The sequence below is a fragment of the Carya illinoinensis genome, chromosome 11 (assembly GCF_018687715.1).
Source record: "Carya illinoinensis cultivar Pawnee chromosome 11, C.illinoinensisPawnee_v1, whole genome shotgun sequence".
In the NCBI taxonomy this organism is placed as follows: Eukaryota; Viridiplantae; Streptophyta; class Magnoliopsida; order Fagales; family Juglandaceae; genus Carya; species Carya illinoinensis.
This window is the reverse complement of record NC_056762.1, coordinates 35913258-35934502: the sequence shown is the minus strand read 5'-3', so window position 1 is coordinate 35934502 and position 21245 is coordinate 35913258. Positions and strand designations below refer to the sequence as shown.

Below are 21245 nucleotides of genomic sequence, written 5' to 3'. Positions count from 1 at the left end.
GTCTAAATTCTATGTAAAGTACGGTGTATGAACTCTTTTTGGTTTTGCATGGTTCTTTTGAAGTGCACATGGTTTGAACCAAGACCATGTATGTAAATTGTACCCATCCGTGTAATACAGAACTTTTGTCAATGAAATTGACTTTGTAATGCCTCTAGCAAAGTGTTATTTAGTGACATTGCTCAAAACAGGGATGTTATTAATTTACAATAAGTTTTTATGCACTTGAAGTATTGTTTTTTGGCTGCTTATGGTAAGTCGTTCAACATACTGGAACAACCACAGAACAGGCGTGAGAGTGGACTGGAAACGAAGTGCTATACATATTCTTGATTTAATACATAATGTCAAAGCTGGTTATTGGACTGGAACAATTCCTGCTATACATACTCTTGATTTGTTACATAATGCAGACTGGATATTGGACTGGAACAATTCCCGGCCATCAAATTTGTTTGTGTATTCCATATATACAACTTCCAACATTTTGGCTACATAACAGTAATGGATATTGGAATGGATATTGAGTTGTACAATACAACTCTACATTCATCTCTGAGTTATGATATGAAATATATACAAATATTTACAAAAGCCATCATTCTAAAATCAACAAATCTTCAGTTCAGTGCATCCTCTTCAAACTGAGATGAACATAGTGACAACACATTAAATCAGCCTGGCTCCAAGGCAGCATATAATGCATTTCGAGTGAATCGTCAACCCAACAATTTTCACTTCGCATCAAATTAATACTGCGTTTATCTATGGTAAAAAATAGAGACAAAACCCAAAAATACAGTCAATAAATAGTGAATAGCAGAACATCAACCCAACAATATTTTTTTGCCTAAGAATACTAACTCAACATGATAAAAACTTCCTAGTAGATATATGGAGATGAAGGCATGCAATCGATCGACTCAAAACTGATGCTACCAACTCGGATCAATAAGCAACATTAAATTAATGTTGGAACTCAAACTATGAACCATAATTGAGATAGGCTACATTTTTTAAGGTCTTTTAACAATCATCATAATAAGACCATGAGATACATGGAGATGCAGGATTTTCCATGGATGCATGACTGATGACAGGATTCCACAAGGTGATGACAGTTTCAGATCTACCCAGCCAAGACGGAACCATCACAAGAAAATGTAGCAGTTGTGATTGACTTTTTTCTGCATTGGGAACAAAAATCAGAAATGCATGATTGAAATTAATAGTTCCTATCATCAAAGAAACAGAGCTGCCAATTATAAGTCATTTTTACCTGCCATTCAACACAATCAAGATTATCAATCTCACTGTATCAACTACAAAGAAAAGCAGAAAAGCCATGCAATTAGCTACCTTACATCCTTATCAACTACAAAGAAATTGCTTTAGATCTGAACAATTCTTAATACTTATGAGGGGCATGACTGATGACAGGTTTCATTATCAATCTATCAAAGAAGCTAAATGGACATAAAAATCGTTCCAACAACCCATCTCAGAAAACTCTCTCCACCCAACTCAACTAATACCAATAAGTTAGGTTTATATGGATGTATTTACCAATTTATTGGTTGATTTCAACAAGACCACCGAAACATTTCCAAAACTATTTTAAAAATCACATCCAAGCCTCCATCTTTGGGAGTCATAATAAGGTCCGATCCTCATCTACACCAACACTGATTTCACAAAAACTTCCAACAACTCACAAAATCAATATTTACAACCTGCAGGAGATTGAAAAGCCATCGGGTATTATATAAAAATTTAGTTAAATATAATAAAGATCTAAATGTAATACATAATAGAAAGAGTTGTTACTTTAGCCCTTCTCAAAAATTCCTACAATGTTAAGGTTGAGATCCTGGGCTCTCACCCACTTCACTTTCATCTACCAAGAGTTTCCTGCAAGTCTAAGTTCCATTGACCAAAAAAAAAAAAAAATAGAATTTGAACTACTAAATATCAAGTAACAAAATAAGTATCAACAATTAATACCTGTTTTTTTTTTTTTTTGCTTTGTTGCCAGTTTCTCCACAGGTGGAGCCTTCCTCTTATTTGGAGGTCTCCCTTTCCCTCGAACGACGTTAGGGCTTAAAATCCTTTTACCCTTATCCAAGGCCACCGTCGACGTTGGCTATCGTTGATTGGATAGTCGACTGACATGTGGAACTTTCACATGTTTTATCAAACTCATCAACATAGTGCAGTAATGCATGTACTTTGTCATTGTTTGAGGATATTTTGGCTGCTAGTTTCTAACATCTTTGGATCATAAGCTCATAATTACGCGTGTCTGATCTACCCCGCACGTCATCATAACTACTTCTGATTAATGTGTAATGCCTCTTTAAGTCCTTTCTCCATCGATCTAGGAAATATTCTTTCAGCAGCATATTAATATTTTTCAACTGACAGACTCTAAGTGCATGCCTACAAATAATCCCCCTCATCTCAAACAAACCACAAGTGCATTTTACCTCACACTCATCTTCATTATAGTAAACTGAGTAATGAACTCTTTTGGTTTGCTCATCAAATGATATTTCATCCAACACATCAAAAATTAAAATGCACCCCTATGTGTTTACCAACCAACAATTACAACACATTAGGCTCATAAACTCTCTTTGGATCTCCTCAAACTTTGCATTTGTATAGACTTTTTTAAACTACTTCTCAATGTTGAAATGGGAGACGCAGGAGATAGTTTGGTTGCTACAATTGAAATCAATTGTTGTCTCGACTTCCACTTTCTTTCTAAGAGCATTATCGAATTGGTCGACAAATTCCTTCAATGTCATCCTAGCATGGACATACCCGTCAAAAAATGCATCCATACTTTCAGACCTTTGCGTTGTACTCATACCAACCCAAAATACACTCTTAAGGAAAACTGGAACCCAAAAGGACCTTTCCTCATATAAGGATTGAAGCCAATTGTTGTCGAGTAGATCATACTTTTCAAGTAGTTGACCCCAGCTCTCCTCAAATTCTGTGGTGGTCTGTGAATCATATAATGCCGACTGGATGTCAGTCTTCAACCCAAAGTTGAATTTGGCGTGCGATCCTAACTTCTCAGGAAGTTTGCGCATTATATGTCATAAACAATATCTATGGTGAGTTTCAGGAAATACAGTAGCAATCGCATTCTTCATCACTCTATCTTGGTTGGTTATGATAGACTTCGGCGCCCTACCCTTCATGCAATCCAACCACATCCGGAACAATCAAACAAAACTATGTGTGTCCTCGCTTGATAGTAATCCCACCCCGAATAGTATGGACTGGCCATGATGGTTAACACCAACAAATGGAGCAAAAGGCATACCGTACCTATTTATTAGATACGTTGTACTCCAAAATACTCATAGGCGGCTCGACTATGTGCATAAGCCCAAAACACATTCTGTAGCATTCCCTCATCATCCACGTCCATGTTAGAAACGAAGCCATCATTCTGATCTCTCATTCTCTTGAAATACTCATTAAGTGCATCACTACATCCTTTGCCCAACCTTAAATATCTAGCGTTGTCAATGTAATTCCTACAATATTTCTCTTGAAAAGCCAGATTCTCATAACCCCCCACGTCAACAATAAGAGAATAAAAGTTCTTATTCCTTCGTATACCGGCTCTATCATTCAGCTCCAGGATCCTTTGACTGTATTGATCTAGGTGCTTGTGAGATTTCAATAGTTTACTTTTCTTGGGGCTCACAGTAATATGGTTGTGAGAATTCTTAATAGTGGTGAAAACCCATTTCCCATTTTTGTTCAACGTTGCATTTACCTTGGCCTTACAACCCATTTTAGTTGTTGCCCGTGGCTTCGAGATATTAGTGTTTGGCTTAGGATGGTACTTTCCACCACGGGCACAACCAATAGTCAGATACACAGGCTTCCCATCATCATCTCTTTTAGTCCTCTGTGTCCTTACACCAAAACCCTCTTACTTGGCGTACTGCTTATAATACACCACAAGCTCTTTCTCACTGTCAAACTCCAAACCGGATTTTGGCGGTTCAACTTGTACCTCATCATCCGGGACAACAGTGGTACCCTCCAAATCTTCATTTATGTCAAAGAACATTTCTATAAATGGAAACATAAGGATGAATTAGCAATAATTAAATATTATAGTCATTAAATACATAGCATCGAATAGTGTAATACCATCAACATCATGACAACTTCCAACATTTTCTTCAAATTCATCACTATTTGGTGTCATTGACACGGGGGGCATTTCTTGCCTCAAGTCCTCCGGATTACTCGAGGACTGGTATTGAGTATAAGGTGGCATTTGCTCAATAGCAGCACGGCATTAGCAAAAATCAGCTATCCTCAAACAAACAAATTAACATGTAAATTTTTGGAATTTGGGTAACAAACAGAAATATACCCAGAATGAATCTTCAACTCTAATAAAATCCTCCAGATTACTCGCCAGAGGGTAAGGCATATGATGAGGATGCTACAAGTTTTATGCAATTAGTTAGATGCATGAGCACGTCAAATACACTTTATCAAAAATTCTATCATCAACCTGCCTACTCACATGGTCTAAGTTTGGCCTTCCAAATTCATTCTAATGCGTGTAAAATGGCTGTGAAGTCGACGTCGAAGGCCTGGGTGCCATTCTATCTTCCTCTTCCCCCATTACACTAAAATTAAGATGTCTTCAAAATATTTAAAGGCGAAGCACATGTTGTCAAAACGCATTATATGAAAATTAAACACTCACACTGAACCTCAATAATCTCACACTTAGTAAACTGTTTCTAGTTATTGCATTTTAACTCTTTAGGTTTATAAGATAGTTATTAATACAATGTAATTCAATAACGGCAAAACTCCAACACAAGATTATGAGGTTTATATGGATGTTAATGACAATTGCTAAGTTTATCTCTTTTACCTTTAAGAGAGAGAGAGAGAGAGAGAGAGAGAGAGAGAGAGAGAGAGAGAGAGAGAGAGAGAGAGAGAGAGAGAGAGAGAGAGAGAGAGAGAGAGAGAGAGACACTAAATATTGAGTGCTAATATTGCACTAAATGAGAATCACCGTATACCATGTTGCAAATGCTGATTTCAATCATAAAGCACTTTCTTATCAAAATACAGTGCCTACATCATACTTTGAAAATCAATCACGGCATGTTACCTTCATCTAATGGCTATAAGAATTCAGTCCCACCTCTGCAAAGATGACAGCATGCTAAATCTGTGCCAAAAATTAATAAAGCCTTGAGCTGGGACCAAATGGTCATTTACCATAATTTTCCATGAGTCATTAGTTGAGTTTCTAAAAGCCATGCAACTAAGATTACTAGAGCAGTTTCCGTATACTATCAGACAACCTAGAGGGTGGGGGATCATTTGTGCGCACAAGCCTTCAAGCATATACCTCTCCTATAACCACTTCCTCAGAGAAAATGATATCAAATGTTCACACTCCTCTCAGTCCTCTGCCTATAACCCACGACCCTCTCAGTAAAAGCGATAAAATATTAGAAGAGTTCTTGGGTAGGGTGCTTCCAAGTTAACCCTTGAAATATCCATATTCTAACTTCTCTACAAAGCACATGATACTAATTTTATATACAATCATTCTTGTATCTGATAGCATTTTCATACAAGCAGAACTATACTCATGAATTCTAAAATTGCATAAGGTATTTATCTGCTTCTGGCTGTAAAGTAACAGTCTTGAGAGACAGGGTAGTTAATAGATTCATCCTATTTACTATGTCTTAAGACTAACTGATGCTTGTAAAAACTTAAAACAATAGTGAAATAATATGCATGTTGGCTTCCATACAAGCTAATAGTTAATCTTCTCTGTTTTTTATGGCATTTATATGCTCTGTAAGCAGAGAACACTAAATATTTTTTTTTTTTGATAAATAACAGAGAACACTAAATATCATGCAGCAGGAAGATGAAATAAAAAGCATTAATTGTTACCTATGCCCATCATGGCTAAGGTTCAAGCTTAACCCACCACTTCTCTAAAACTCGGAAAAAATTCTTGAAGAGAGAGTAAGAACAGAGTATGAGCTGAAATACTTATCAGGTTGCATTTCCCTTACAATGCTCATACTCTGCCACTATCATAAGAACCAGCTAGTAGTTCTAACTTTAGAGGGGCACAAATAACGATTAAGAATGCGTGCAAAAGATGAAAAAAAAAACGGATTCTCAATACAAATAATAAAAAATAAATAAAAAACAATGTATGACCGAGCTGCTTGAAAGCAGAGGACGAAACTAGACATCAAAGACTCAAAAGCCATGCAACATTGTTTTTTAACCATGCCCTAATCCACAATATCTATCTCACAATACCCAAAACTCATCTCTGTGTATACAAGATAAACGTAACCATATGGGAGTATAAAACGGTCTGAAAATTTTTTACCTTTGTATGAGCAGCGGTGGCGCTGGCGAGGGAGGGGGGTCTTCACAGATTCAAAAAACTGACTGTTTGCTCTGTTATTTGGTTTCCCAAAGACCAGTAGCTCTGTGCAGATGAAGTACTGTGCTCGATGTTTCTAGGCAGAGAGACAACGTCGCTAGTAGTGCTGGGCGGAGGAAGCTGTCATGCGGGTGACGAACGAGGGCTTTGGCAGGAGGATTTCGAAATGAAAAAGCAAACTGTAGGACCCCATCAAAAAATGCACGTTTTGAATTTTTTTAAAAAAAAATAAATAAATAAATAAAAGATGCCACGTATGGTGTGCAAGTGTGCTCCTGCTACAGTTGTGGATCCGTAGAAGAACTCTATCGGGAATAAGTTGAATTGGCTGGGGAATAAGTTGAATTGGCTGGTTTGAAATTGTGGGTATGAAATTTATAACCTTTTGTTTTTGTTGCGTGGGATTAAGAGCATTGTATGGTGGGCCAGACTTCCATTTGTTTTCCCGTTGCTGGTGAAGTTGAGACTGACTTACTTCTTTGCTTGGGCCTGTTGAAACGTCGGGCTCTAGTACTTTATGCTGCATTGCTTCAGGTGGCATTTCCCATGGGCTTTGAAGAGAAGGCCCATCCAGTTTGGCCACTGTTGACTTAAGGCCCGATACATGAGCTTCTTGCAGCTGCGTCCAATGAGAAGGCCAAGTCTTAGCGTTTAAGACTGGGTAAGTTGGGATTTTCTGCAGAACCGAATCCCTTTTGTTGTTGTGGAGATCCCGATTTTCCATCGGATGTGAGATGAGACCTCCTTGAGTGACTGATTTAAGGGGGGTTTGGTGGAGGGAAGTTATTTCACATATTGAATGGGTCATCTCCAGTTGTGGGTGAAGTATTAAATTCTGGAAAATTACTATATTCTACAGTGGTTGAGATCATCTCAACCTTTGGATCAGCCGGTTCTTCCCTTCCAGTAGCTTCGCCTATCAAAGCTGAAGGGGTAATTGGAGAAGACGGCTTGAAACCCAGCTGCTTCAGGTTATTTCCATGGTCGTTCCGATATGGTAAGTGATCTTCAACCTTTTTCATCTTCGCAAAAATTGAACTTGTTTTCGAGTGGGTTAAGACTAGAGATGAGCTCTTAAGGAAACCGAACCTTCATCGGCTGTTTCTTGGTGTTCTTTGCATCCGAGTAGATAGTGATGTCCTCTTAAGTTAATAGCCAAGGATTTCCCCATCCATCCCTAGAGTAAGGACTACCTAAACCAGAAAAGTTCACTTTCTTAGGAGTGGCAATCCCTTTCCCCTTATCTAATAAAGGAGGAGCACCGATTCCACTTAACGTAGAGGTTAGAGCTGGGGCCGAAATGTCAAAGTACATGTGCCCTTCAGTCTCTGATTTTTTAAGAGAACTATCAAAACCATCCTCTTCTGTAATGTTGTCCAAAGCTAGCCTAAAGACACTAGATTGACGTCTCTGTGCTTGAACCGGTTTGAACATAGGAGAGTCTGCACGCAGCCAGGGCCCAAAAGGTAGATGATCTGGAATAATGTTTAAAAAGGTACAGAAAATATGAGATAGTCCGATTCTACCGCAAAAGCATAGCAGAAGTCTGAAAGGCGTTCGTATTTAAACAAAACCTAAGTTGCACTAGATTCTCTAGGTTTCCAAATTCCTTCAAAGGCTTGTTGATGTCTAGCTCCACCTTTATACGGATAAATTTCTTGCTAGCGAACCCAAACAAAGGATCCACATCGACTCCAGGATACTTACCAAGGGCCCCGCCAATTTTTGAAGCCATTTTTTCCGTCATATGTTTTCTAGTCAAACCATGTATTTGGACGTAGAAAGAGGATGTACAGAGACTGATTTCTTGCCATGATTTACCTTCTAGGCAGCTCTTGAGGATAAGAAGATGCCCTTTGAAGTTCCATGGAATCTGGTTCATTATTCTCTGTATATCACTTGCATTTTGGAACGTAAAAAGAAATAGATTAACATCTAAATCTTCAACGTGGAACTTATTGACAAAGTTCCAAGCTGCCCTAAAGGAGGCATGAAGTGCAAATCTTGTTGAGAGGTCGAGTAGCGACTATTCTTCCAATGAGATCTAAGTCTTTGTTTTCATTTGCAGGTTCATATTCTGGAGAAAGGCATAAATCTTCCCATGAAGTGCTTCAATTTGGTTGATCAGATTTTCCATATCATAGAGGGAAGCGTTGGAAAGATTTTTTTCCGGGGGTGGGGGGCGGTTTTATGTGGAAAAGACAAAAGTTTGAGGAAGGGTTAAACTCATCTTGACCCTTGAATTTAATTGATATTCAAAATTAGTTATAATCCAAGTATCCAACCTGAGCAAGTTGTGATGATCCCAGATTGGGCCTATTGAATTCTTATTCGGAAGGCATCCCAATAACTAAACTACTTAAGTAGTTATTGGGCCTATGGATTATTATATGGGGCCTAGGGCTCTTTTCTAAGAGTAATTTGTAAGATTTATTGGGCCTGTTCCAATTCCTTTTGTTTTCACCATTTAAAAAATAAATTTCATATTTAATTTCCGATTTATTTTTACAACTATTTTGATGATAATCATCATCATCATTATTTTTTGATATTTTCGATTGGATGTACCTGTTGTAACTAATTAGTGTCATTTTTATTCGCGAACTTTATTAACAGAATTTTTCACAACATGCATCTAGGACTATTCATCCAATCCGACCTGATCATGGCCATTTTCGACCCAACCCAAGATCTCGTAGTTCCAGTTTTAGGCACTTTTAACTTGAAACCATTACCCGGTTAACCGAACCGTTTTCATTTTCAGAAAAATCGGGTTTTTTTTTTTTTTTAATATTTAAAATCCTAGTATATCCAATTAATAGTTTTTTTCAACACACTGATTATTTAGAACAGATTCTTATGGACTCCAGAGCATCAAATTCTCCAATTGTGAGTTTCTGCAATCCTGTTGGCAATTGCTTGAGGAGAGCCTCGTTACAATTTCTTAGCTCCAGATGACGTAGAGTAGTACTGTAGCAGTACTTAGAAGTGAAGTCATCAACAGTGGAAATTCTTCTATCATAAGTCTAGATAAAGGAGGATGGATGGGCAACTCTCCCGTTAACTTTTCAAGATGAGTAAAAGCTCCACCTTCATTTTCAGCACCAAAAGCTAAGCATTTCTCCAACTTCGGCATGTCTCTAACCTTCAAAACTTTCAAGGCTCCAAATGGTCTCGTTGAAAGAGAAATATTGCCATAAAAATCTCGATCCACAACATCAATTCCATCAAACTGAGCAATAGAAAGGGACTGAAGAGAAGGTAGTTGTCCAAGTGGTGGCAAGACAAAGCAATACTTGCAATTATATAGATAGAGAGATGCTATATTAGAAAACAAATGATGTCTGACCCAATCTGAAAAACTTTTACCACCATATAGATGCAATAAAAGATAAATATGACAAAACCAAAATTTACAACCAGAGGTCAAGAACTTTGAGACCCACACCTTCATTTTCAAAATCCACAGCCGCATCCGTGGGTTGAGAAACTTTGAGATCTTGAAAAACCTTTGAGGGCCTTGGGTAGATCTCTTGACTTAAGAGCTTTGGGTTGTTCTTTCAACTTCGAGAGAAATAAGAGGATGGAATAAGACAGAAGATCGGCTAAAATTTGAATAATATGTGTCAAAAAAACTCATTTGGGCTGGACATATCTAGACTAATTTAGACTTCAGCTATAATGCTTGGCCAAAATTAGATAACTGCTATTCATTCATCAAATATTAAAATATTAATTTATTATTTTAAATAAATAAATTAAATTAATTAGAATATAATTAACATTTAACATTTAGAATATAATTGTTATTAACATTTAATAATATTTTTTAATATTAATTTAATTAGAATATAATTACTATTAAAATTTAATAATAAATTTTTAATATGAATTTAATTAGAATATAATTATTATTAATATTTAATTGGTAGAACTACAAAATGTGATAAAATAAATTAAATAAAAAATTATTAATTTAATAATATTTTATTATTATATAGAGAATGAATGACTAATTTAATGTGGAGATTGAATTTAGATGGAATAGGCAAATGTAAAGAAATGTTAATATTTGTTAAATTTAAAGATGAATTTAGTCAAGTTAATGAGAATGCTCTAAAATAAAATGAAAAAAATAGAGCTTTTTGGGATTTTATATCTAGGTGTAGTCTATTGATGGGACTGGGAGCTAGAATTAAACTAATGGGGTTGAAGTACGCAGATAGAGATTAATAACTTTTGAATTAGAATGCCAAGAGACAATAGAGAATTTGAAAAGTTGTGCAAAGGGACGGGAGAATGCAAAGACGCGGATTGAAGTCAAACTTTTTGGTTATACGTTCGATTATCTAGTAATTACCCAACCCAAACCGTTTAATTTCGAAAAAAAAGGGTTAAAATTCCAAAAACTGAAAACTGAGCCACAGTTCGAATATTCTAATTTGGGTCAGGTTGAAAAATCAGGTCGGATTGGGCTTGCGACTATTTTGGATGGCACTACATGCATCCATGTATAACATTAACTCTAGTAGGTGGAAAAGAAAATTATAAAAATCCCAATTGTTGGGGGTAAATGCAGGCTCAAGATGTACCAAACTTAGTCCATCATAAAGTTTCATCAGAAAGTAAGAGGAAAAAAATAAAGCAAGAGTTGCGGGTTGAAGGGAAGTTAGACCAGTAAAGGGTGAGGTGGCATAAAACTGCAATTCCTCACCACTGTTAAGGATCTCAATAAAAAAGAATCAAATCACATAAAAAAGCAATAAGGAAGAGATCTTCTTCAATCTTGTGTTAAAAGACTACAAGGATATTATTTTCTTTAGACAAAAAGAGTTACCAACTCTCATTGTATAGTCATGAGGTATAAGAGATTATAAAATACTCATATCATAGTGAATTTACTCTTCAAACAATTCGTAGACGTAAATTTTATGTTGAATTACGTAAATCTATATTTTTTAATTCTTTATTTATATTTTTATATTATTTTATTATTTATTATTATGAATGTACGTATCGTCACCGTGTTGATGCCCAGATCTCTACCATGAGTTTTAGACTGCTTCATAGAGGCCCGAATCATCTTCATGGATTGAATATGACTCTTCCTCTCTTTTTAAACTGTTGAGGGTCATTTTTATCCTTCAGGATGGACTAAGCCGATTGAATACCGTATTTGTTAAATGGAAAATTTCACAAATCTCCCTGGAGTGCGCTAATTAAGGACTATATCTATGCACTATGATGGGATTCCACGATCGTTTGAGTGGGTCAAAATTGTTTGACCACTTAATTCCCACCACAGACGGTAACGGATTAGCTCGAAGTCCTAAAGAATAACTTTAATTTCAAGCTGATTCTAGCTACCAACACGTTGAATACCCACACTTGGCGAGTTGTCCACTTGTTCCACATATTCATTTAAAAAAGTCATCGCAGGATGACACGTGCATGTAACAAGACAAAAACGTCAAGGTGTTTTCTAGAATGACAGGTTCATTGTCCGGCCCCATCGTAGCAAGCATTGAGAAAAAAATACCTAATTCATTTGAGTAATATAACAAACGCACAAATCTCATGTCTTCGTTAACAAAAATTGGATCGTACAGTAAAGAAATGTGATTTTTTTTTTTTTTTTGTGTAAAGTTAATTTATGTATTTGAGACTTGTATCTTGTATTATTCTAATTAATTCACAATTTTTTAATAAAATAATATTTTATAATTTCAAAAGTTTTTTTAAAATATGATTTTACTAAATAGTTGTATAAAAAATATTAATTGGGTTGCTGGTTTCTTATTAATAGAAAAAAAAAAATATGAGGCAAATTATTATACACGGTTTATATTGTTTAAGCACCGTTATATATACATGAGAATATTGATTATTCATTTATACGTCCGAACCTATTCTATTCATGGTCCGAATGAGGTGTCGTTTGTGTATTTGAGTTGCTTGATAGTATGCTTATTACAATTTTTTATGTCTTATTTATACAACTCAACATGGGAAATGTCTCCTTGATTTTGTACGTGTGATCATTTCGTTAATGAACATTTAACATAATCCCAAAAAAAGGAAGACATCACATATTCAAGATGCAATGGGTAAAGTTAGCCTGACATGCATGAGTAAAGCAGGATTTTGGGTGGAAAAGTGATACCGGACCAAATAATAATTATTCTGATGGATAAATAATCATCAGTATTTAGATATTGAGATTGAGAAAATATGGAAAACAGAGAGTGAGAAAACTCTGAGAAAAGATTTATACATAAAAGTTTAATTAAACTGGTTGTTAAACACACAAGCAGACTAATTAAAATAGCTATGGAATTTTGAGATTTTGAAAATTTTGCATAAAAGAGAAAAATCTCAAGTATTGCATAAGAAAAAATTAAATACGTAATATAATAAGAATCTTGCAAAACATCTAGCTCAAACAATTATAAGAATTATCTCTAAAAGTGACAACAAAATAATTTCATAAAAGAAAAAAATAACTTAAATTGATGATTTGGAGCATAAACAATTAATTTCAAGATCGAAACGTAAACAGCCAGGCATCACTTAGTGACCATGACGTGCGCGCTAAAAAGAACTTTTTGAAATGGGGTTTATATGCATGATTCTTATAGATGTAACCAAAGTTATGATCAAAATACATGCACCATTTATCACAATCCGAACAATTTTCATCTTTTTCCTATACAGAAGATGCTTTTCTAAGTTGTCCAACACAACCAACGTTCAATCTTTCAACTTAGCATCATGATACTGTTGAAGAAAATTATGTAGATACAGTAATCTGAAAAATAAAATGTTACTTTGAGGCGTATAGAACACTATCTTTAAAGTAATAATTGCCTTCACTCGAAAGAGTTCGCTACCGATTTACAAGCAATTCACCTTCAGGATTCAACAAATTAAGTCACTAATTGTCGATAACATTTCTGAAGTTTTTCCTTCAAAATTTCTCTACAAAATTGTATAAGTGACTGAAAATATAAAATAAAAAAATGAATAAATTTGTGGGTTTCATTCTCTATTTATAGAGAATGAAATGACACAATGGAAAAAATCACAACTCTTAACTTGTGACTTTTCAATTGGCAGTTACTAGTTTAAATGTCATGATGTTTCACTTAAAGACAAAGGGATTTACCTTGTCAAGTGGTTGAACACCTCCCTTCCCAAAGAGATGTCATTGGTTCAAAATACCTATTCAATGTTTCAGTTGGATTTATTTTGAAGCATTGCACTATTTTCATACTATTCTTTCATATTTTCAATTACTTACAAGATTTTGTAAAGAAATTCTAAAGAAAAAACTTTAGAATTCTATAAAGAGTTGATGACTTTATTGTATCATGAAAGTGAATTGCTTGTAATAACCCGGTAGCAAACTCTTTCGAGTGGGGATAATTATCACCTTAAAGATAATATTTTACACATTTCAAAGCCACATTGATTTTTAAGTTTACTGTATATACATTTATTCCCTCCACTAAAAAGACAGCTAGAATTAAGAATACAACAATGTTAAGAGGCATTCAGCACAAATTTGCAACGTTAACGTGATCAGTGATATTGACGTTATATACGGAACGTTATACAACAATGTTAAGAGGCATTCGTCGTGAATGATTGAAGCAATTACTTCACCAGCTTTATGATCAAGATTTCCACTTCTAAACCCATTGATTAATCGATGTACAAGATTTGCTCGTACACGTACTTCCATAGCCTCCATGCATATCCACGTGCATCCTCACTTTAGGAGAAAAAATAATAACTTCGATAATTTATATTGACTATATTGGAGTATTTTGAAGGACTGAAGTACTTACAATTCTTCAACGTACAAAAGCGAAGGTTATAAAATGTTTCAACGTCAAAAGAAAATCAAGTTTTCCAGCAGTAAATTAATTAAGATACCTCCAGTGGTGTTATCTTGTTGGGTTGAAAATATTATGCTGCTGGAAAATTACCGTCAGTTAATTAAATAGGATATTCCACATAGATTCTGTCTCAAATTTCAGAGGAAGACGGCCGACCGATTGATGTACGTAAAGTCGTCTACGATTAAAAAAATATAGTAGTTGGTTTTGAATCATATTACCATATATATGAAGAAGTTTTGTTTTATTAATTTACGTACTTAATCTACGGAAAAATATAATTACTATGAACTTTAATTTCCTTTATTGTACCAAAATAGAATTCCTATAGGACTAGAGGATTACTACTACAATATTAGCTATCTATATCCAGAATAAATTTTATGATTTTTTTTTTTTTTTCATTTTGACACAGTTGTTGTTGTGTTTTGAACTCATGATAAGTATTGCATCATGAAGTAGATAAAGATGTCCCACTAAAGGCCGCAAGGTAAACGCATACGTCTCTCACGAGCTTGCGCCTAAACGGCCTGATCATCATATATCATGATGCAGAGTACGTACGTAGACGACATGAGAAAACGCCAATCAATACCTTGCAGTCGTGTCACATTTATCTCCTGAAGGATGTCCAAATGGAGTCTCCATAAATATATATAATATATCAAACTCTTATAAAAAAATCCAAGAAAACAAATTATCAGAAAACACCAAAACATGCATGATGATACGTATATAAATCTGTACGTTCCAAACATCTCGCCACTCGCCACGAATAATGCACCACGTTCACTTACATATATGACCGAGTAAACTCATCATCGATCGGCCGCCAGCTTGCATTTATATATATTTATGTTTGCAGAAATAAAACTTCGTCTGCTACGTAACAGGCCGTTAATGAAGGCGGCATGTCCTTAATTCCTTTCTTTTTAAGTTATATTTGGATTAAAATATATATATATATATTTATTCTTATAAAATAACTGGATCTAATTAAGCCAGATCATATACATATTAATTTTATAATCTGATACATCAAATCAAATATATTTTTATATAATTAGAGTATTTCTCTATTAATTATTATGTCCTGAAAATAAGGGTGTAAAAGCTTAATTCCGCACAACGACACGCAAACAATTCCTAGACTAACACGGTGACGACTTCACTCACACGCAAAAAACCTTTACACTTCAAGCTGGCGGTTATTGCCTTATCGTGTGCTATATAATTATATATACTATTGCCACTTCATTATTGACCCCTTTAATTCACCTTTCCCACCACTTCAAATCACGTACGGGTTTTACAACATCCTCACCAAATATTCCAAACGAAAAACCCTAGCCACCGGGCTCTAGTCTGCTTTCAAGCCTCAAACCATGACAGAAGAGCTTTACGCTAACTCCCCATCCGGGCTTCATCTTCGAAGAGACTTGGAGTTCGCTGCCCTCAAACGTGAACAAAAACGTCGGGCGGCGCGGAGTAGTAAATGCCCGGTGTGTGTTCTTGCCGCAATGGTCATCCTGAGCATCATCCTCTTGATTTTTGCGTTGACCGTTTTGCGTATCAGAAATCTGGATGTGAAACTCACGTCGGTCACGTTCAAGAACCTGAGGTACGGCGGTGAGCAATCTCCCTCGTTTAACGCAACTATGGTTCTTGAGATGACTATTAAGAACATGAATTTCGGGCAGTTCGAGTTTGAGAATGGTGTTGCCTATGTGAAACATAGAGGCGTGACTTTTGGTAAGAAGAATATAGGGCATGGATTCGTCGATGCCAGAGAGACTATGAAATTGAATCTGACGGTGGATGTGAGGTCAAACAACAAGCCATCCGATACTGATCTCAGCAGTGATATTGGTTCGGGGATGTTAGAGCTCAGCAGCTTTGCCAAGTTTCGTGGTACACTTCGCTCAGTGAAGATTATAGAGAAGATAAAGTCTGCAGAACTGAATTGCACCATGACTCTTAATTTGGCAAGCGGCACGAGCAAGGATTTAAGATGCAAATAATGCGATGATTAATTTGATTTTTTGTTTTTTTGCTTTATATATATATATATATATGGTGTTAGTTTTCTTGTCAGAAATTTATTTCGAGGACATGAGAATATTCATTCTTTCATTCGTTTATACATTATAAGAACAGTAAAAGATATAATATATAGAGGTTAATTTGGTCTCATGATGATCTTAATGTGTATTCCCAAGATAGAAATGTTACATTCACAAATAAATTATACAAAAATAATTTCATAAATTGATGTACCTTTATCTGATCATTTAGATCTATTTTAGAATGATAGAAACACTTATGGTCAGTGTCTCCTATATAAGGAGGTGTTATCGGAGACAAATAAGGAGCTGCCACGTAAGGGTTCCTCAAGAATTGCCTCTGGATGCATAGCAATGGATCAGCTTGTAATCCTCTCTCTCTCTCTCTCTCTCTCTCTCTCTCTCTCTCTCTCTCTCTCTCTCTCTCTCTCTCCTTCATGAAAACCATCCCTATCCATGAAAAGGAACCCAAAATCTTGCAAGACCTGCAACTTCATCGTTGAGGACCTCAATAGTTCCCGGCCTCAAGCAAATCCCACCCATTGTATTGATGAGCACAAACTATAACTCACTTATTATTCACAAATTCCATACAAAAGCTAGGAAATTGTGCTATTTACGAGAACAAAGAATAGCCCTTGAGTCCAAAAATTCAAAAATGAAGGAATTAGAGGAAAATCAGAAACTCCTTTAGTTCCCATAGCTAGGAATTTAATCACACTGATTTGAAACTATTAATGAAATATCCTAGTTCGTTCCACTAAAACATCCACAACACCAATATCAATCACTACTGAATCTCCAATCCATTTAAGTCCTAGATCACCAAACTGTGTATCAACAAAAATCGAAACTGCAAATCAAAGAAAAAGTAAGAATCATTAATTCTATACAAAAATTATGACAGAATCGTCTAAATTAATTTTTTTTTTTAAATAAAACAAGAAGAAGAAACAGTTTTTGATTGAATGGGAAATCAAAATGAACAAGCCCACATATCTTATTACATTAAAGAAACTAAATTTAAGGCCAATCACTATTAGCATGAAATAGAATAACGTTGCGGATAGATGCATACAAAAAAGTAAAAAGGAAAAGAAAAGAGATAACAAGGTAGAGAGACAGAGAGGGAAAGAAGTTCACCAGCTTGATAGAAAGAGAAGGGTGGGTGAGTTAGAGTTGGATCTATTAGAAAAATGGAGGATATAAAGATGATGGCGAAAGGCAAAGATAGGAGCAGATAAAAAAATAAAGAACCCAAATCCCAAAACTCAGAACAGAGAAAGGGAGGAGAGGGAAGGAGAGAGACTGAAGGAGTAGAGAGAGAGAGAGAGAGGTTAGAGATGGTTTTCATGAAAGAGAGGGAAAGAGAGAGACGAAAGGAAGGAGAGAGGGGAGCGGAGAGAGAGAGAGCACTTATCCAAAGCGAATCCCCTGCAGTGCGTAATTATTCAGTAGTAGCTTGATTAAAATCCATATTTTGGTTGCTTAAGTTTCAATGCTTGCCTTTATTAATTTGGTCATTTAATTGGCAGAAACTATGCTTTGTTTTATTGGCCTATAACTTGCTCTATTAGAAGCCTCCTCATGATGAGTTTGATATGAAGAATTTAAACCATTTGTTTAATTACCTATCAAGCTTTACCCAAGTTTACCCAAACTTTAATGAGAAGATGGCCAATAAAATAGGGAAATTTGAGTATGATGGAGTTTGGTTTGTTTATTTTCTTCTTTTCTAGAGAATATAATGGAGTTGCTTGTAGCGTACGTACTATGTTAGTCTAATTACTTTGTTGGTTTATTATATATTACATTGTGTAGAATCGGCCATGGGGTCCGTCCTGCAGGGACATGGACATTTTATTTATTGGAAGCAAGTGAAGTCCTCTTATAAATACAGCTAGTTTGGGACATACATTCTACCAATAAACGGGGTAAGAGATTTTGTGCTTGTTTGCTGGTTCTAGGGGCCACCATATCTCAGATATTTGAAGACCTAGTTCTGCATATTGATAGAACCATAGTCTTTGAGGCTTCACTGGATTGACTTTTTTGGTGTATGAATTTAATTGAGCAACGTGGTAGTTGTATTTGTTAAGTAGGCAGTGAGTGCTCTTTAACTTTATTAAGTACTTGTTTATATAATATGTAAGTGTTATTATGGTTTTTGATAGAATAATTGCTCCATGGAATGTGCAGTTATTCCCAATATGTATGGAGCAAGTGGCTCTGTATTGCTTTGGAATCATTTCTAAAGTGACGTGGGTTATATTATGCTATTTCGGAAGTAAATATTTTAATTAGTTATGAGGTAGGATTACTTTAGCTGTTTTGATGGTACTGTAGAGACACTATACTCTTTCCTTTTATTCATTAAAATATATTATAAGATAAAATGTTTTTAACACTTTATGCTTTGCAGTACCCGATTGCTCAGCGCTAAGAGCAAGGAACTCATGACCAGTTATTGCCGTAATTAATGTAATTAAATAATTAAGGCCCCTGAAAAAGGATTTTTCCTAAATTCCTAATAATAATAAAGTACAGGACAAGAAGTGCACGCTTGAGAAAGAATATATATATATATATATTATTCCGCAATGTGTGTGCGTGTGGGCTGATCGATCATTTTGATCATATATATAATGCTTTTCCGTAATTTCTTTATAAATGTATTTTATTCATTTAAGAAAATATTTTTTAGAGGACGAAAGAATTTTCTTTGGCCACAATGAAGATGTAGGCCACAATTTTGAGGATCGACATGAACTTTCTAATCTTTTTTTAGAGTGAATTATTTACTGACAAAATATAAAGAAGGCATAATTACGTATTTAAAAAAAAATAGAATTATATTATATATAGTTATTTTTTTATATTTTAAAATTTTTATTTTATATTAAAAAAATGATACGACTAATTATATTAATGAAGTGGATAAAAAAAACGATTATGATTAAAAAAAATTTTAAGAAATCAATACAAATTCTCAAATAAGAATGGTTTTACCTTATTTTATATTTATGACGCACGATGTACTATATTTCTGGGCAATGATTAAAAAAAGTTCATTTTTAAGAAGGCCGCCAAGCATCGCATTAAAGCTCTGGCCGATAATTGTCGTACAATTCAACGTGGTAGTTAGCATAACATCCCGAGAAATACTTTTTGTAATTAAGAAATGCAGTCGATATGTAGTCGTAGAGAAAAAAATAAATTAATACGGGATTTATATAAAAAAAATTATTTTTATAACTTTTTTTTATTTATATAGATCTTCCTAAATATAAAATAATATTTTTATAATTTTCTTTTATTCATTCTGTATAGCCGACTATATATCAACTGTATTTTCCGACTATATCTAGCAAAGCCCTAACATCCCTATATATCCACACACTTAGATGATCAGGATCATCAGGTAACTCAAAACAGACCCTTCATAGTAGTTAGTACGCCTGGTTCCAACACCATTATTAGTTTAATTTGCAGCACTTTTTCAGATCCCCTGCACACCGTCAGTCTCAAAAAAAGCCTACCAATACTCGGTTCCTCAAGCCTTCTAGCTAGCTCCAAAATATTAAAAATGGCAGGTGCTGATGATTCAGTTCCATTTACACCCAGCAAACTGTATCCGAAAAGCGATGAAGAGATCGCCACGTTCAAAGAAATGAAGAAAGAACGAAGTGGTAAATGTTTCTTTTATGTTTTTGCTGGAATTGTCATCCAGTGCGTTTTCATATTGGTCTTTGCCTTGATTACGCTGCGTAGTAGAATTCCCGATGTTAAGGTAAGGTCGATTACGGTGAAGAATCTCAGGTATAATAATGGCACATCTTCGGCATCAATATCTCCTTCTTTTAATGCCACTTTGGTCGCCGAGGTGACCATTAAGAACACAAATTTTGGGCGGTTTAAGTTCGAGAATACCACCATGAGTGTGCTCTATGGAGGCATGAACGTCGTTGGAGATACAAAAATAGGACGTGGGAGTGTCAAAGCTAGAGACACCCAGAAGATGATCAATCTTACAGTGGAGGTGAGATCCAATAGGGTACTCACTAATTCTCAGAATTTTAGCAGTGAAATCCAATCAGGGATGTTGAAACTGAGCAGCTATGCCAAGTTCAGTGGCAGCGTGAATTTGCTGAATATTGTTAAGAGGGAGGAGATCGCACAAATGAACTGTACAATGATTCTCAATTTCACAAGCCGTAAATTCCAGGATCTTCGATGCCAGTAATTATAGGACATACTTTACAGTTTTCTGAGTCTTTTTTTCTTTTCTTTGTTGCTTTTTCTTTATGTTGTAAGACGTACTTTATATTGCACAAACAGGTTTATTAATTATATATAAGAGTCTTCTTCTGAGTATTATTTGAGCTTTCATACAAACAGGTCTACTAATTATACCTACTTTCATGCAGCTCTATATATAAACAAGTTTTATTTTTATTTTTTTCAAGGCCAGATTGTTTTAGCTAGATAACATCGATCTCTGCTTAGTTCGTGATTATTCGATCAATATCTGAAGAGTTAAGGCTTGCATTTCTTCCTTAAATCTAGAAAATTAAAAGTGATCAGATCATACATAATCCATAAACTTTTTGAAATATCCGTCGACGTACGTCGGAATTATTGAATTCATGAATTAAATGCAATTTATGGGCAATCGCTTTGGACAGCCCCACCCCCAACTCCAAGTGGGGTGAATGAGCTTTCGTTACGAAAAGAAATATCTTTAGTTTTATGCATAATTTATTTATTCGATGATGCTGATAGTGATAGCATAGTAAT

General features: G+C 35.2%; 3 protein-coding genes and 1 long non-coding RNA gene across 4 annotated transcripts; 3 read left to right on the top strand and 1 right to left on the bottom strand.

The window, feature by feature from the left end:
* Window positions 1-3349: 3349 nt before the first annotated feature.
* Window positions 3350-4312, bottom strand: LOC122282441 (protein FAR1-RELATED SEQUENCE 5-like). The gene is made up of 3 exons (XM_043094394.1): window positions 4183-4312; window positions 4043-4101; window positions 3350-3934 (listed from the first exon to the last, which is right to left on the bottom strand). The coding sequence occupies exons 1-3, from the start codon at window positions 4310-4312 to the stop codon at window positions 3350-3352; spliced, it is 774 nt and encodes a 257-aa protein (XP_042950328.1).
* A 2781-nt stretch (window positions 4313-7093) lies between these two features.
* Window positions 7094-8986, top strand: LOC122280752. Its single transcript, XR_006230019.1, has 2 exons — window positions 7094-7481; window positions 8553-8986. It is a non-coding gene; the product is annotated as an uncharacterized LOC122280752 (long non-coding RNA).
* Window positions 8987-15770: 6784 nt separating this feature from the next.
* On the top strand, window positions 15771-16406 carry LOC122282440 (late embryogenesis abundant protein At1g64065-like). The gene has a single exon (XM_043094393.1). The coding sequence runs from the start codon at window positions 15771-15773 to the stop codon at window positions 16404-16406; it is 636 nt and encodes a 211-aa protein (XP_042950327.1).
* A 3422-nt stretch (window positions 16407-19828) lies between these two features.
* Window positions 19829-20822, top strand: LOC122281777 (late embryogenesis abundant protein At1g64065-like). The gene has a single exon (XM_043093544.1). The coding sequence runs from the start codon at window positions 20035-20037 to the stop codon at window positions 20689-20691; it is 657 nt and encodes a 218-aa protein (XP_042949478.1). The 5' UTR covers window positions 19829-20034; the 3' UTR covers window positions 20692-20822.
* Window positions 20823-21245: the final 423 nt, after the last annotated feature.